The sequence below is a fragment of the Melospiza georgiana genome, chromosome 28, assembly GCF_028018845.1.
Source record: "Melospiza georgiana isolate bMelGeo1 chromosome 28, bMelGeo1.pri, whole genome shotgun sequence".
Taxonomy (NCBI): Eukaryota; Metazoa; Chordata; class Aves; order Passeriformes; family Passerellidae; genus Melospiza; species Melospiza georgiana.
Genome location: NC_080457.1, coordinates 1,383,798 through 1,399,616, shown reverse-complemented (window position 1 = coordinate 1,399,616; position 15,819 = coordinate 1,383,798). Strand labels below are relative to the sequence as shown.

Below are 15,819 nucleotides of genomic sequence, written 5' to 3'. Positions count from 1 at the left end.
GGCTTTATCCCCCTGGAGATGCCACCTCCCACTTGTGGGGGAAGGAGGGAGCACGGTGGTGTCTCCTGGTGAGGACTCAAGGCTTTGCAAGCACAGAGATCGCATCAGTCACTTGCATGTGGAGGAGAATGAGGTTTCATGGTTTGTTTTTGGGCCGGGGTGGATGAGGAGCGAGAGTTCGTGGTCCCTTTGCACCCTGGTTCTGATGGAAAGGGAGCTGGGTTGTTCTGGCTGCTGTCCCAGCCCTGGCTCTCCATTCAAGTGTAAGCAGAGCCCGAAGTGTGAGGATCAGCTTCCTTCCAGGCCCAGGTGAGAAATCCACCCTCCGCTTCACAGCATCGTCTCCAGCTCCTTGCTGGGCTTGGCGTGGCACTGAGTCAGCTCTGTCAAATCCCCCGTGTGTTCCCCCCGGCCCCTCTGGCTCGGTTCCTGCGCGGGGATGGAGCCGGGCGGGCGGGGCCGGTTCGGGAGCAGCGTCCCCCGGGTGCCGCCCGCTGCCCGCCCCGCCAGGCTGGTGCTGAGGCTCTGCGGGGCCCGGCAGCCCCGGCCGGCGCAGCAGCAGCTCCCGGGCCGCGCCGGCTGCCCCAGGTGCAGCGCCAGGAGCCTGCGGAAATGAGCCTTCTTGATCTCGGCCTGCACCTGGGGGAGCAGAGGGGGTGCTGTGCCCGGGACAGCAAAACCGCCTTGCCTTGCCCTTTTCCCTCCCTTTCCCTCCAAATCCTGTTGAGAGGGATGCATCTGAGCTTTTTGCTCTGGTTATCACAGCCTGGGGCTGGAACAGGGAGCTTCGCTCCTCACTCTTCCCACTTACCTCCCCATTGCAAAAGCAGTAGATAAAAGCCACAAAGAAACCCTGCCAAGAGACCAAAAGAGGTGGAGTGTGAGGTCCCTGAGCCTGCTGGATGAACGTCCCTCAGTGCTGGGAGTGTCAGCCCACCTGGGAGGAGTTAAAGAGCATCTCGTAGTGCATCTGGATCTGCCACAGGAGCCCGGAGACCTCGGTGTAGGGCATGGCCGTGAACACCACGTAGTGCACTCCGAAAAGCGGCATCAGCACCAGCGTGGACTTGAGCAGCTTCCTGCAAGGAGAGACCTCAGAGCCATTCCCCAGGGCCTGCAGGGCAGCTCCCAGCCCCACAATGGCCAGGCTGGAGGTGGGAGCAGAAAGAGCTCAGCACTCCAGAGCCAGGCCTCAATCCAGTGACTGCCGCTGTCCTGCCAGCCTTCCTCACTCCTGCAGCCCTTCCCACACCTCTGCTCCTCCTCCTCCTCGGGGAGCCATCCTGGCTGAACAGGCAGGACACGAGGCTTTGGTGCTGCCTGCACTTGCCTGTACTGCTGCCTGGGGTCCAGCTTGCCCGTGGTGCTCTCCCAGAGCTTGGAGGCCAACACCCGGACGATGTTGAGGAAGAGGAAGAAGTTCACCTGCCAAGAGACACCCGGGGTGGTGGTGGGGTCTGCCCGAGGAGCCCCAGGGACACAGACAGGCAGCTCTGGGTGAGGTGCAGGCAGGGACATGGCAGTGATGCTGTGGTCAGAGCAGGAGGGAGCAGAGCCCCTGGATCCCTCTGGGCTCTCCCTGGTTGCTGGAGTGGCTGGGACAAAACTCCAGTGACCTCCTTCCCCAAAAGGAATTTGGAGGTTCATCCACAGGATTCTTACCACGACTGCAGCCAGGATGGGGACCTGATAAATCCACTTCATGTTCCCTGCACTGAGGTCCCAGCACCTGAGAAGACCAGTAAAGAAACTCCTTGGAGAAACCTGACTCCACTGGGAAGGATGGCTCCCTGTACCCCTAACCACCCCAGCACCCCCAGCTCCCAATCTCCACCCCTTAATGGGCTTTGTGTAAATCTTGAGCTGTGGCTACAAGCATTTATAACCATCATGGTGGGGCAAAGCAGCTTTAAATGAGCATTAATGTTCCTGAGGGCTCCTTGGCCACCTCATCCCAAACCCCTATTGTTCATATGATGGCCTTTCTCCTTTTAAAGTGTCTCACTCCCGAATGTGCCCTTTAGCATCCATCTCTGCTGTTTATTGATCAATTTATGCTGCAAACCTGCATCCACCATCCTCCCAAACACAGAACAAAACCACTATCACTCTGCATTACTGACAATTCTATGAACAAGCCTTGAATATGTGTTCCATCCTGTTGTTCTTTTTGAAAATTTTCATTTCCATAAAGCTCTGGTGCTTTGCTGGCATTTGCAGCCACTCTCCCCCTCCCAGAGGCCCTGGAGAAGGTGTACATACTGTGTGTCTGCCAGCGAGGCCCTGACGCTGGCCCAGATGGACACAAACACAGCAGGGAGACCTGGAAGGGCAGGGACAGAGTGAGGAGCAGGGTTGGAGCATCACCTTTGCACATCCAAGCAGTTCCTGCATCCCACTGCCCTTCCCGGGGTGCTCAGTGCTGCTCAGCCACGCCACAGCTCACATGCCAGGCTGGAACTGGGTCTGTGCTCACCCCAGCCGATGATGATGAGGACCCACAGGTAGTTCTTGTTGGAGAGGAAGGCCATGAAGATCAGGCTGTGCAGGTAGAGACCTTCCACCAGGATCCAGTAGTGGTTGGTGGCCAGAAAATAGAGGAACAGAGTCACCACCACCTTGCAGCCAACCTGTGGGAGATGCCTGTGTCAGGCTGGTCCCCAAAAGCAAAACCTGGTGGCTTTTGCTTTCTGGTCACCAAAACCCAGCTGTGCCCCATGTTCTTCTTGCAGAGACCTGCATCTCCTCTGGGATATTCCAGCATCTTCCTTCCCACAGGACAGGTATTCCCTGTACACAGGCCAAGGCTCTGGTCTCCAGGACAGGGAGGAGCTGGGCAGAGCCAAACTGGACCTTCATCCCCTGCCCCTGAGCAGCACAGCCCAGCCTGGGAGAATCCCAAGCACATCCCATTGCATCAGGGCTCCCAAATCCCCCTTTCCCCCCATGCACCACTTGCCAGGTGTGCCCGCTGTCCTGGCAAGGGAGCCCTGAAGTCGTCCTCCCTCCTGTCGGCGTCGCTGGGCGCCGTGCCCGAGTAGAGCACCAGGTCCTTCAGGAAGATGCTGAGGGCCCGGCAGATGAAGGAGGTGAAGAGGTGCATGTGGATGTAATTCCGTGTGCAGTGCAGGCGCCTGCAGAGAAGGGATGTGACCCAACCAAACCCCAGCTGCCCAACCACGCTCAGGCTCAGGCAATGGGGGCTCTCAGAGGGGGCTCTGGGGTGTCTGGGCACAGAAACCACAGCTGGGAGCAAGGGTGGAGACATCAGGAGCTGGTCACACTGGGGATGTTTGGGGCTTTGGGAAGTTGGCTGATGTTTGTGGTTGGTCTGGGGTTGTTCCCATTCCTTTGGGGGCTGCCCCCTCCCCAGGCTCATGTGTGTGGACAATGGGATGGGTTCCTGTTCTCCCACATGGGAGGGACTTTGGCTTCTCCTTACTTGAAGTAGGAGAGGATGCAGACAGCGACGATGAGGGAGGCCAGGGAGATGGAGTAGCCCACGGTGTACATGAGGTGCAGGCGGTCAAACACCTCCTGGAAGAGAAGGACTGAGCTCCACCTCCCTGCCAGAGCACAGGGGCAGCAGGGCTGGTTTGAGGAGCAGGGAGGGAAGAGCCCCTGCCCCCAGCACTTCCCCTGGCCCCCATCACACCCCTGGACAAACAAGGTCACCTTCTGGTGGCTCCGGCTCTCGGAGGAGAAGAGCAGGGCACACTCGGTGTAGTTGGCCCAGGTCTTGTTGATGCTGAGAGCCATGGCCCAGGTCCCATAGGCACTGCAGTACCTGTAGGCGTGACCTGGGAACAGCAACGAGCGCTGTGGCAGCAGAAGGAAGCCCAGACTTGTCCCTGCTCCGTGGATGGTCACCAGGGTGAGGTCACTCTCTGCCCAGGTACAAGACTTGCCTTTGTGGTTGAAGTCGTAGATGTAATCAGGGCAAGGCACTGACACCTCCTGGCTGGGGGAGCCCCTTGGCCAGCAGATGATCCCATCCCACTCTGGAGGGCAGCTGGGGTCTGGCCAAAGAGCAAAGACACATCTCACATCTCAAGCCTCAGCATAACCTCTGGCTTCCCCAGGTGTGTGCTGGACCAGGGGGAGGAAAACTCTGCCACAGATTCCCCTGGGCTGGGAGAGGGAGAAGCTGCAGGGAGCCAGGGGACACATCCCACCTCTTCCAGATGGGGCAAGGCCCCTCCCCAGCTCTCCTTTCTGGTGTACATGGAGCTGTCTGGAAAATGCTGGAGCCAGTGCTGGCTGCACTCAGAGCACAGATGGTGCCATGAGCTCCACAAAGGCCCAGGAGCTGAGTGTCCTCAGCCCCATCCCACCCCAGCAGAGAGAACAGCATTCCCCCTGGTGTAACCAGCTCCACCAGGGCTGGCTCACCCAAACACAGGGGAGGGACAATACCTTTGATCTTCTCCAGCTGGGCCTTTATGTCCCTCTGACACTTTTCCTTGGCCTCCACCAGGAGATAGATCTGTTCTTCTTTCGTGAGAACATCATCAGGATCGACCTGCCCAGACAAAACCCAAGTGTCACCCAAGTGCCAGCCCCTTGGCTCAAGTCATGGCATGGCTGTGCTCTCCCAGCCCCCTCCAGGAGAGTCAGGTTTGGGTGGCTTTGGGTACATTCAACAACACAGGAAAGAGAAAAGCTCTTCCTGAATTCCTGCTCTCATTTTTCCCTCTTCCAAAGCTGATGCTGACCCCAAGCCCCTTCCCACCCTCTCCATGGTCATTCCTGCTCATGGTTATATGCAGAAATCAGTGGGGCTTCTGCCCCAGCTCCCTGTCACGCACCACCAGCAGTGCTGGGTGTCCCTGTTGCCTGTGCTGAGCTGGACAAAGCTGAGCTGACCAGGATGAGGACACAGCTTTGGAAGTGAACAGGAGCTGGGATGCAGAAGGGTCACTTTCCCCAGACTGCCTCCAGTGAGAACAGCCAATCTGGCCCCAGAGAGGAGATCCAGGACTCCCATCCATGCTCTTCCCCAAAGCAGCATCTGGGTGGGTGAATGGGGGCAGGAGAGGGATCCTGGGGGTGCATCAGCAGGATGGGGGCCTGGCTGTGGGAGTCCCACTGGCTGTGCCCAGCTCTGCCTCCAGCCCCTCCTGCAGTGCCCGTAATGTGCCCGCTCTGCTGCCCCGATCTCCGAGGCGCTGACCCCTGCCCTGGATGTGTCCAAGAAATGGAAAAGCCATCAGGCTGCAGTGCCTCCATGGCTGCTGGAAAGCTTTTAGCAGCAGTGGAGATGCTCTCCCCCCCTGCCCAGCAGCTCTGCAGAGCAGGACAGAGCCGGGAGCACAGCCAGCCCTGCCCGGGCCAGCGGCACAACATTTAAAGCCAGGAGAGGGAGCGGGGGAGCCCCGGGGCCACGCAGACTTACCAGAGCCGAGCTCAGCAGGCAGCAGCAGAGGAGAGTCACCAGGATGCCTCCCACTGGGCCAGATGTCCCCATGGTGCCACCGTGTCACTCGGATGGGGACTTCAGGGAGCAGAACGGCTGCCAGCGGTGGAGAGGGCTGGCGCGCCCAGCAGGACAGAGCATCTTCTGGGAGCACCCTCCTGGCTGCCAGCCCCGCTGAGGTGAGGGGGCACTGGGGGCACGGCCCGTCCCTGGGAGATCAGGGCTGGGCGAGTTCCTTGTCCCTGTGGGATCCCTATAGGGATCTGCTCACAGGCTCTCCAGGCAGGGGGGTTTCTCCCCCACCATGCTTGATCCTATTCTCTCTTTGTGTCTTGCCTGCTTTAAGCAGCTCCAGGAGCGTGTGCAAACAATTCCCGTTCGGATGGGGATGGCAGAGGTTTATTGGCTTAGCCCAAGGTGCTAAAATCCTCTTCATTCAAGGCAGATTCCTCTTCTCTTTTCAGAAACTTCTCTCACTGCTCGGTGGCTCATTTTTCAGCTGTCACAGCATTCCCCCACGGCCCCCATGCTCCTAAGTCCCTTCTGGCCCCAGACTGGTCCCAAGTAGCGGGAGGAAGGTGGGGAAAATGCCAGCGAGGTGGCTGGAGGCAGGGAGGCAGAGGGTGCAAGCACGTGAGCAAGCACCTCGAGCTGATGCTCCTGCAATGGGATGTCCTTCAGGCAGATGCCAGTTTAACCCTTTTCCTTCTCCAGGGGCTGGGGTGTGTTTTAGGGATATGCTGGGATCTGTCCTGCTCTCCCAAGCACCCACAGTGACCTCAGGGCACATCTGCATTCAGTGTCCTCGGGAGAGGGGCTGGAGGCTCCATCCTGGGGCAGGAGGTGGAGGGAGCAGCCACCCAGATGGGGTCCACACCATCGCTGGGCATCAGGTCAGAGCTGGTCCCACTGCAGCTGTCACCATGCCTTGTCACCTGCATGCCCCTGGCATGGCCCCAGGGCTGTCCCCAGCCTTTCAGGGTCGTGCTGATGCCCAGCTTGCTCCCACCACCCAGCCAGTTCCAACACCCTGTGACCCCCAGCAGCCCCAGCGTCCCCCCAGGCACAGAATGAGGCACAGAGAGAGGGGAGCCCTCTTTCCCCAGGCAGGTTGTCATTAGTGGGATGAGGCTGGAATTCAGCAGCCCAGTGCCAAATCCCTGGAACAGCAGCTCCCAGCCTGGGCCCCTCCCCTGGCGCACACAATCCATGTTCAGACACGGCTCTTGCTGCCTCTGTGAGTGCCCCAGTCCTGCACAGAGCAGCAGAGCCCCCCAAGCCTTCCTTGGGGTGTTCCTGGCAAGGCAGCTCGCTCTGGTGCCAGCCTGAGCCCCCCTGGCTGTGTGATAAGGGTCAGAGCCTGGCCAAGGGAGCACAGCAAATCCCAAGGGCTCAGGAGGGGCTGCTGCTCCTGCTGAGGAATCAGACAGCAAAACGAGCCCCGCGGTGGCCATCAGCTGAAAATCAAGGAGGGATTGGGGACATTGTCTGCAGCTGCCTGTGTCCACTGCCCGAGCCATGGCGTGGGTGTGACAGCAGCTCTGCCAGCGGCTCCTTGGGATGCTGCACAGGCACAGAGGGTGAGCAAGGGACAAACAGTCAGACTGAACCAGGAATGTTTTCTGAAGGCTCTGCTGGGTCTGATTTCTGACCCAGAAGCTGCTGGGGGATGAAGATGGAGTTAAGGTGAGGTTATTTTGGTGTTGATGGATGCTGAGGGGGAGGCAGCTCAGGGGCAATTTAATTCCTGACCCAGGCTCTGAGTTCAAACTTAGCAAAACATGTTGAGTTTTTTTGCTAAATGACTCTTTATATTCTAGAGAGCTCTGGAAAGCAATGATTGCAAATGACACCCATCCAGCCCCCTCAGCCCCCCAGTCTCTGCTGGCAATGAGGAGATGATGGCACACAGAGAATTCCCAGCAGTTTGTGGCTGCTCCCTCCTCCAGAATGACCCCCGTAACTCCTCCTTTGCCCTGGTGTCCCACACATCTTATCTAAGTTGATGGTTTAGAATGTCTCAGTAAAACCCTCAAGCCCCATTTTCTGGGATGCTGAACTTCAGTGAGTTCTGTGCCTTTGTGAGCCCTCAGTTGGGAGAGGAGGGTGAGAGCAGGAGCATCTCCCACCAGAGCCTGCCCAGCATCTGGAGAGGAGCCAAATGGAGACTCCATCTGCCCTGCAGGTTTGGGAGGTGCTTGGGATGGCTTGTGCAAAACTGGGAAAGATTTGTGCTTTGGCCATCATTTCCATCTCCTCATTAGCCACCCCTGAGGGAGGTGAGCACCTACACTGGTCTTTTCCAGGGCTCAAGCTCACCCCTGGGGAGAGACTGGGACAAAGCAGACCCTGAGCACGAGGCCAAGGGAGTGTTCAGAGAGTTGTGAGCTCCTTTGAAGCAGCACTTTGTAAACCCTGCTCTTAGAAGGGCTCTGCAGCGCTGGCCCTCGCAGCCCGCCTGCAGACAGGCGCGTTTCACCGTGGCTATCAGGGCAGGTTTATCAGCCATCCTGTTGCTATTTTCTTGCCTGGCCCCCGTGGCCATCCGCGTTTAGGTTTCAGCGATCATTTAGCAAGCAGCCCCCATGCAGCCCACCCGGTGCAGGTGCTGGAGGGGGACATGTCCCCCCTGTACAGCTGAGGGGGGGGGCTGGTGGCTCCGTGGAGCCAGGAGCCGATGACAATGGGCAATTGTCAAATTGGGGCCCCTCTCGTTTGAGTTTTCTTCCTTTTATAGTAAGTAGCAGTTGCTCCAGCAGCTGGCCTGCCCCTCCAGGGTGAGCACTGGGCTCCGTATATAAGGGAAGGAGCAGCCTTTGCCTTTCATCCCTCCGTTCCTTCCCTCGCTGGGCGGCACGACTCATCCCGCACCTCCGCGGATCCCGGCGCGATGCCGCTCAAGAAACCCGACCCGAGGAAGGAAGCGGCCAAAGCAGCTCCCGGCCCGGAGCCTGCCTTCGATCCCAAGAGCGTGAAGGTGAGTGAGGAATGAAGACGTCACCGCGTTTCTCCGTGCCTGTCATCTGCCAGGCACAGGCGATGCAAAGCGCTCTGCAAATGGCATTAGCCAGGCTGCAAGCCAGCCTTGGGAGGGGAAAATTATGCGATTGTGTGGATGCAGCAGGCTGGGAGTGATGCTGTCCTCGCTGGGGAGATGTCTCAGTGGAGGGAACCGGGACACCACCCCCAGAGCTGCGGCTGCAGTCAAACCCCAGCTCCTGCTGAGACCCCGTGTCGGGGCCTCAGGAGCAATAAAAAGCTGCTCTGCCACCCACTGTCTCCATCACAAAGTATTTTGTTGCCTGTGTTGCCTCCTCCACATAAGAGCATCCTTTATCTGACAGCTCCACAACAGGAACTCACTTTTTCCATGATTCCTCAGGATACTTCAATTTTTAAGCCATAGCTGTGGCAGGAGAGTTACTAAGAGCAGGCTCAGCATGGAGGCTGTTTAATCACTTGAACTTGCGATCAGGCCCTAAAATAATGCCCTTTACACCCAAAATAATCCTGACTGTGGTCTGAGCATCCCTCCTTGCCTGCCAGGTAGCATCCCACCCTGCTGCTGCCAGCTGTGCTCTCCACAGGGATGCCAGCTCCACAGCAAGGGCAGAAGCAGTCGGGGACACAGCTCAGCCAGACATGGCATAGAAATGGGACATGGCACGGATATGGCCCCCTGCTCTGAGCCTGGGGGGGCAGAGGTCCAGAGGGGAGAGTTCCTTTGCTCCCTCCAGCAGCAGTCCACTTCTCACGCCCAGCTCTGCTTCCTTCTCTTTACAGATTGAATTCACGGCAGAGCAGATTGAAGGTAAGTGCTGAGTTCAGCTTCTCTCTGACATGGCTTTAGAAATGGGGAATCCTTTTTCCAGGTAGTTTTCACCACAGACTTAAGAGCTGAGGCCCCACACACTAAATCCCCTTTTGCGGGAGAGGCCAGCAGGATCCAGAGCCTGGCAGGGAAAAGGTATTTTTCATTCATAGTGCAAGATGCAGCCTGGCTCAAAGTCAGGGAGTCTGGTGAGAGCAACAGCCTCTGGTAACACAGGGACAGCCCCAGAGAGCGGAGATCCGAGTGGAAAAGGGGATAAGTACGGATGTCCTGCAGCAAAGCCAGCTGCTGAGAGTGCAGGGATCCAGCAGGTCACCCAGCCAGCTCTGCAGAGGTGACAAAACCTGCTCGAGCAGCCAAGTGACTCTTTAAGGAGTATGGCAAACCTCAGCCCACATTGTGCAAGCTCACTCGGGGCTGGATGCATTCAGAGGGCACATTCAGAGGGCACAATGTACATGTGTCTGTCCCTTGTCCCCTTGTCCCTTCCCTGCCTGCCAGGCACGATGTGCTTCCCTGGAGTGGGAATGGGGCTGCTCTGAGCTCTTGTTCCCTGCAGAGTTCAGAGAAGCCTTCGGGCTGTTTGACCGGACGCCTGCGGGGACGATGCAGATCAGCTACGGCCAGTGCGGGGACGTCCTGCGGGCCCTCGGCCACAACCCCACCAACGCCGAGGTGCTCAAGGTGCTGGGCAGGCCCAAACCAGAAGGTGACAGCAAGCTGGGGACAGGGTGGGACAAGCAATTCCTGTGCTCCCTGTCAGCAAGTAGAGGGTTACATTCCCTGTAAGGAGAAGGAACTGGGAAGGAAATTATGCAGACAGGCTTCATTCCTGTGTGATTCCTTCACTCCCTTCTCCATACCATGGGGGATGACTTAGGGGATAGGCAGCCCTCACACAGGAATGGTGGCAAGTGATGCTTAGCAGACTGAACTGGTGCAAACTGGTATAACCAGACCAGTCCCAGTGTGGTCACATTACTGTGATGACAGATGACCCACCTGATGGTTTAGTTTTGGGCTGATATCAGGGGTCTCTGTGCAGTCCCCTGATGCTAATACTTCATTCCTCATAAGGATCTTCCAATCTCAACTCTAATACAATAGTTCTGTCTCCTCATGGGGTTTCTCTGATGGAAAAGATACCAAGAGAGTTAATCAGGAGACCCTCAGAGGCTGAACTCAGCCCTGTGAGGGTTCATATCTGACCCCATCTCCTCCTCTTCCAGAAATGAACACCAAGATGCTGGACTTTGAGACCTTCCTGCCCATCCTGCAGCACTTCACCCGCAACAAGGAGCAGGGCACCTTCGAGGACTTTGTGGAAGGGCTGCGCGTCTTTGACAAGGAGGGCAACGGGATGGTGATGGGGGCTGAGCTGCGCCACGTGCTGGTCACGCTGGGTAAGGCTGCCCCGGGGGCACGGCATGAGCCCCGAGCTGTGTCTGGGCAAGAGGCTGAGGTAGCTGCCTGGTGTCTCATATCACAGAGGCCCTTTCCACTCTGCTGCTCACGGGCTCTTGTAGGAGTCATTGGTTGTGAATGTGCGGCCATTTCCACCTCATGGCACAGCTTCATGCATGACCCAGGCAATATGGGGACTCCCGAACAGCCTCAGTAATCAGACAACAGTTGCAGTGTGGTTCTCTCTCCGCCATCTCCCACCAGCATTCCTCAGTAGTGGCACACAGCTCTGCTTTAATGCCCTTCTCCTCCCTCTGGTGTCTCTGGTTATCTGGAAGAAGGGCAAGTCCTGTCAGGCTGAAAATCCTTCCCTCACCTCTCCATCCTCCTGTTCCAGGAGAGAAGATGACAGAAAGTGAGGTGGAGCAGCTCATGGCAGGGCAGGAAGATGCCAATGGCTGTATCAACTATGAAGGTAAGGGCAGGACATTCCCACTGGGGCCATCTCAGACACGGCTGCCTTGTCTCAGGGTGCAAAATGCATCCTCTGCAAGGGCTCTGCTTGGACCTGATGTTCTCAATGGTCTTTTCTAACCTTAATATTCCACGATTCTGTGACACTGGTGGACCACCCTCCAAAGCCTTTCCAAAAAAGCACTGAGACATGTCAGCTGGGGTGGGAACAAGGTGCTTGTGCCAGTGATTTCCAGGAAAAGCAGCTGAAGACAGCATGTTTCCAAGGAGTTCAGGGCTGTTTTATCCACAGTTTTGGCACTGTTTTGTTGCAATCTATTGAAAATAAACAAAGCCAGCATCTTTCCCAGCAGAGGCTAATTGGGAACATTTGGAGACCTGGATCACTCGCTGCTCCAAGAGGGTGAAAATCTGGAATAGGAGGTGGTTAAATTTAGGAACCCTTAAAAATGGAGAGCAGTGAGGTGGTTAAATTTAGGAACCCTTAAAAGTGGAGAGCAGTGAGGAAAAGAGGGGACCCATTTCCCTTGGCCTCAGAAAAATGGGGATAATGGTACTGGCTCATCTCCAGGGGTTGGCATCACTCTGACCAGGCTGGGGATGGCATGCAAACAGTGGGAACAGAAAGAGGAATATTAGCCCTGGCACAGCATCCCTTTCATCCCTGGGGGTCTGGGCTGGGGTCCCTCCTGCTGCCTCCTCCCAGCTCACAGCATCTCCTGACCCCTCACATTCTCATTTCTCCTCAGCTTTTGTCAAGCACATCATGTCTGGCTGAAAGGAGAAACTTCAGGTGAGTTCAGTGGTGTCTCCTGCTGCTCACTCCAAAATTGGAAATCCTGCAAGTAACAGCCAGGGGCAGGGAAGCCAAAACCCAAACCTGTAGTGGATTAATGCCACAGGAATAATCCCAGCTCTGAAGGCACAAAAGTTATGTTGATGATAAGAATTTCATTTGTAACTCCTGCCAATTAAAATTTATCAGGACAGAATCACAACTATGATGGTCCTTTGTGGTCTGGGTAATTGGGTGGAGTCTCTGCTTGGAAAGAAAAAGGTGGTTTAGGGTGCCAAGTTTTCTAACATGCCAGAAGCTGAGGGGGTCAACAGCAGCCTCTGGAAATCAATATTTTTAAACCTGCATCAGTGAATGACTCGATGCTAAGAAAATATTTAGGACTTAGAGAGGAAATTTCCAAACTGAGAAATATCAACATTCCCATTATGTTACAAAGAATAAGGAAAATGTCCCATGGGTGTTTGTTAAACTTTTTCATGTTCCTTAAGATCTGCCTGAGGAAAAGAAAGAAACATTGCTAAGGGGATGAGGTTTCTTTGAGGTTGAATTATCCCTCTAAAATCTACTCAATTGAAAAGAAAATCCAAATTGCTGCCTGGCCCCAGCTTCCCCTCCAATTTCTTATTATTTCATTATCTATTTAATTTTTTAAACATTTCTCCTGTCTCTCAGCTATATAAAAGGCAGGAGGCCAGGGGGCAAAAAAGGGTAAAAATCACCTTCAGATAGTGCTAAATACACAAATTAAACATTTAAAAATCTCTCTCCTCCCAAAATCTCTTTAAACATGAGAAGGTTAAATGCAGACAGACAGAAGTCTGAACTTTGAATGTTCAGCTTCCTTTTTATCTCCTTTTTAATCCATTTCTCACCAGTTCCTGTTCATCAGCTCAGCAATATAGATGGCTGGGTGGCACCCACTGACAGGAGATTTAATTCTTCACGTAACTATTTGCATATAAAACTCTTTTTAAAATGGTATTGAATTACAGCTTTTGACATTTTGGGTTCATCTGAGAAAGAATATTCTGAGTACTCTCATCCCAAAGATTCTTTGCATTCAGACCTCTCCCATTTGTCTCCCAGGCTCTCAGGAATGCTTGAACCCACCAAGAAGAGAAGATTCCTCCATGCATGTCCTTTCCCTGGATGTTTTGCCTAAGCCATCATTGGCCACCACGTGTGTGTGCCTGGGCCTGGTACTCAGTGACACATCTGCAACTAGGTTTTAAACCTCAAGTTACTCTTTTCAGATTTTTCCTGTGATATTTGTCTCATTAAATTTCATTCCTTCCTCCCCTGTATGGTTTGTCTGCTTTGGCTTGGGTCTACTTATTGACACGGTGGGTGGAGGAGACCCCTTGGTAACAGGGTACTTCCATGGAGAGGGGGGAAAAGGCAGGATTGCAAAGAGTTCAGACTTGTAAATGAGGATCCTCACCCCACCTTTGGCATTGGTCAGGAGCTGGGCTGCAGCCTGGTCGCCTCTTGCTGATGCAGACCTGGAGCAAGGAGAGCCCAAGGGGCAGCTTGCATCAAAGACACATCCTTTAGTTTTGGGAGGTTCCTGATTTCCTCTCTGCACTAAAACCAATCCTCTTCCAAAACTGTAGGCCATCCATTCTTCATCACACTGTCCCACGAACATTCCCTCCAGGTCCAGGCTGAACAGCACTGGAGGAAAGAGGGAGAGGCCCTTAAAACCCCAAAACATCAGAAAAGCATGAAAATCATTCTTTGTTCTGTATCAATGAGACATCCAAAAGTCTAGTTTTGAAGGTTTTCAGAAAGCTGACTCGTGCTGAATCAGCAAGGGAGAAGAAAAATGGGGAAAGAACAGATATTTCTGGGCCAGGTCCACCCTCATGGGGTGTGGGTGATGTCCTGCCAGGATGGGGTCCCTGGATGGTTCTTCTCCAGGCAGATGGTGTGTTCCAGCCAGGAGCTGTCTGGGGGCTGTGTGATACAAGCTGGTGCCTCTCTCTCCCCCTCTTCCTACCTGCAAAGCAATCTTCAGAGCACCACCACAAGCGGTGAATAATTCATGACACATAACTCAGCCTTCCCATCAGCAGAACACCTGGGAGCAGAAAACACTTTCCTTTGATTTGTTCCTTATTCCAACGTCCTCCCTCAGCCTTTGACTAGAAACTGAAGGCACTTTTGCTCCAATGTGTTGGCTTCAGCTGCCACTCGCTCGTTCCTGTGCAGTGACTGAGTAACAGCTGCTTCCAATTCCCACTGTTTGATTCAACCGCTCATAAAAAGCAACATAAGCTGTTTATAGATGCAAGATTAGATTTGATCTCCCCTTTGTGCTATTCCCACAGCTTCCATGGGACAGGATCTGTGCACCTCGTGTTTTTAATGTGCTATCTGTGCTTTAACCCCCTAGAACACTGTGGTGACAGGGCCAGAAGGGACCCTGCCTGCTGCACACTCGCTCTGGGGTCACATTTGTCCTTGTCACTGCTGTGGCACTGGCTCCTGCAGCAGAACGTGCTGTGGCAGAGAGGAATGGAGCAGAGGAGAGGTGGGGACCTGGCTCAGCTCACACAGGAAATCCACAGCAGGGACTGGGGGCCCTGGAGCTGTGATATCCCTGCTATAACCACAATATCCCTGCTGTAGCCATGATATTCCTGCTGTAGCCATGATTTTCCTGCTGTAGCCACAATATCCCTGCTGTAGCCACAATATTCCTGCTGTAGCCATGATTTTCCTGCTGTAGCCATGATATTCCTGCTGTAGCCACAATATTCCTGCTGTAGCTACAATATTTCTGCTATAACCACAATATTTCTGCTGTAGCCACAATATTCCTGCTGTAGCCACAATATTCCTGCTGTAGCCATGATATTCCTGCTGCAGCTACAATATTTCTGCTATAACCACAATATTCCTGCTGTAGCCATGATTTTCCTGCTGTAGCCATGATTTTCCCGTACAGCCACGAGATCCCTCCTAGCCTTGGTGTCTCTGCTAGCTGTGATATTCCTGCTGTAGCTGTGACATCCCTCCCTGCAAGCCAAGAGGCTGCACTCTCACTCCTCTGTGCAGAGCACAGGCCTTGTGTTTGAGCCCACAGATTCCATGGTGAAAGGAGTAACACCAAATTAAAACCAAACTGAGACCTGCGGAGAGACAGACAGAAGGCAAACAGTGGGAAATGACAAATACAGGAAACAGTTTTCCATGTGAAATATCCAGCCCCTGAGGGAAGAGCCAGCCACACTTTACTTTAGGGACCTGTTGTGTGTCTTTAAGATAAAGCAGAGCTGGTTTGTAGCAAAGCAGGTTGGAATGATGCACTTGAACAGGCACTGTATGTATGTCTCTACCTCTGCTTGTGCCTCCTCCTGGCAAGGCTGCTCCCCTCCTCCTCTGGAAAAGCTGAGGATTCCCCAGAGAAAGCAGCTTTAGTCCCATGGACATTTATAAAAACATTTCTGGGTGCCAGTGAGTGACCCCACAGGCAGAACTGCACTGTAGGACTGAGGAGCCTCTGTAAATCCAGATGTCCAGAGACAACAGCAAACCCTGACCTTTTACAGTTTGGATGTTTTACATGAATTCCAAGGGACTCTGAGGAGAGGTACAAGGAGCCCCCACGCTCTGGAGGGCCTGTATCTCCTCAGGCTGTGATAAGACAGATTCTCATACCAAAGAAGGTCTGGATGTCAGTTCTGTGCCCCGGGGAACGGGAGAGACAGATGGAGCCAGCTTTTATCCCCAGGAGGAGTTATCTGCAGTGCATGAGATCAGGAGCAGGGTGAATATGGACTGTGCTCCTTGAAAGGCTCCTTCCTTGGAGCCCCAGACCACGTACACACACCACCATCATCATCATCATCAGTGAGTGAGGCCAAAGGCCTTCTGACTTCACTGTCATGT

At 54.5% G+C, this 15,819-nt stretch overlaps 2 protein-coding genes across 2 annotated transcripts; one reads left to right on the top strand and one right to left on the bottom strand.

Annotated features, from left to right (window-relative positions):
* Window positions 1–330: 330 nt before the first annotated feature.
* On the bottom strand, window positions 331–5,467 carry LOC131094252 (parathyroid hormone/parathyroid hormone-related peptide receptor-like). Its single transcript, XM_058041784.1, has 13 exons — window positions 5,396–5,467; window positions 4,417–4,522; window positions 3,909–4,019; window positions 3,676–3,800; window positions 3,443–3,537; window positions 2,960–3,134; window positions 2,477–2,630; window positions 2,263–2,323; window positions 1,663–1,729; window positions 1,327–1,425; window positions 938–1,075; window positions 812–853; window positions 331–639 (listed from the first exon to the last, which is right to left on the bottom strand). Exons 1-13 carry the CDS (start codon window positions 5,465–5,467, stop codon window positions 331–333), a joined length of 1,554 nt encoding a protein of 517 aa, XP_057897767.1.
* A 2,741-nt stretch (window positions 5,468–8,208) lies between these two features.
* LOC131094256 (myosin light chain, embryonic) lies at window positions 8,209–13,227 on the top strand. The gene is made up of 7 exons (XM_058041795.1): window positions 8,209–8,393; window positions 9,200–9,227; window positions 9,808–9,957; window positions 10,478–10,651; window positions 11,050–11,127; window positions 11,876–11,919; window positions 13,012–13,227. The coding sequence occupies exons 1-6, from the start codon at window positions 8,307–8,309 to the stop codon at window positions 11,902–11,904; spliced, it is 546 nt and encodes a 181-aa protein (XP_057897778.1). The 5' UTR covers window positions 8,209–8,306; the 3' UTR covers window positions 11,905–11,919; window positions 13,012–13,227.
* Window positions 13,228–15,819: the final 2,592 nt, after the last annotated feature.

Excerpts from the sequence above, each read along its gene's own strand:
- LOC131094256 (XM_058041795.1), top strand. The coding sequence starts at position 8,307 with ATGCCGCTCAAGAAACCCGACCCGAGGAAGGAAGCGGCCAAAGCAGCT. Across the intron at positions 9,228-9,807 it reads CACGGCAGAGCAGATTGAAG|AGTTCAGAGAAGCCTTCGGG; the intron begins GTAAGTGCTGAG and ends TGTTCCCTGCAG. Across the intron at positions 11,128-11,875 it reads TGGCTGTATCAACTATGAAG|CTTTTGTCAAGCACATCATG; the intron begins GTAAGGGCAGGA and ends ATTTCTCCTCAG.
- LOC131094252 (XM_058041784.1), bottom strand. The coding sequence starts at position 5,467 with ATGGGGACATCTGGCCCAGTGGGAGGCATCCTGGTGACTCTCCTCTGC. Across the intron at positions 4,523-5,395 it reads GCCTGCTGAGCTCGGCTCTG|GTCGATCCTGATGATGTTCT; the intron begins GTAAGTCTGCGT and ends TTGTCTGGGCAG. Across the intron at positions 1,426-1,662 it reads CCATCCTGGCTGCAGTCGTG|GTGAACTTCTTCCTCTTCCT; the intron begins GTAAGAATCCTG and ends GTCTCTTGGCAG.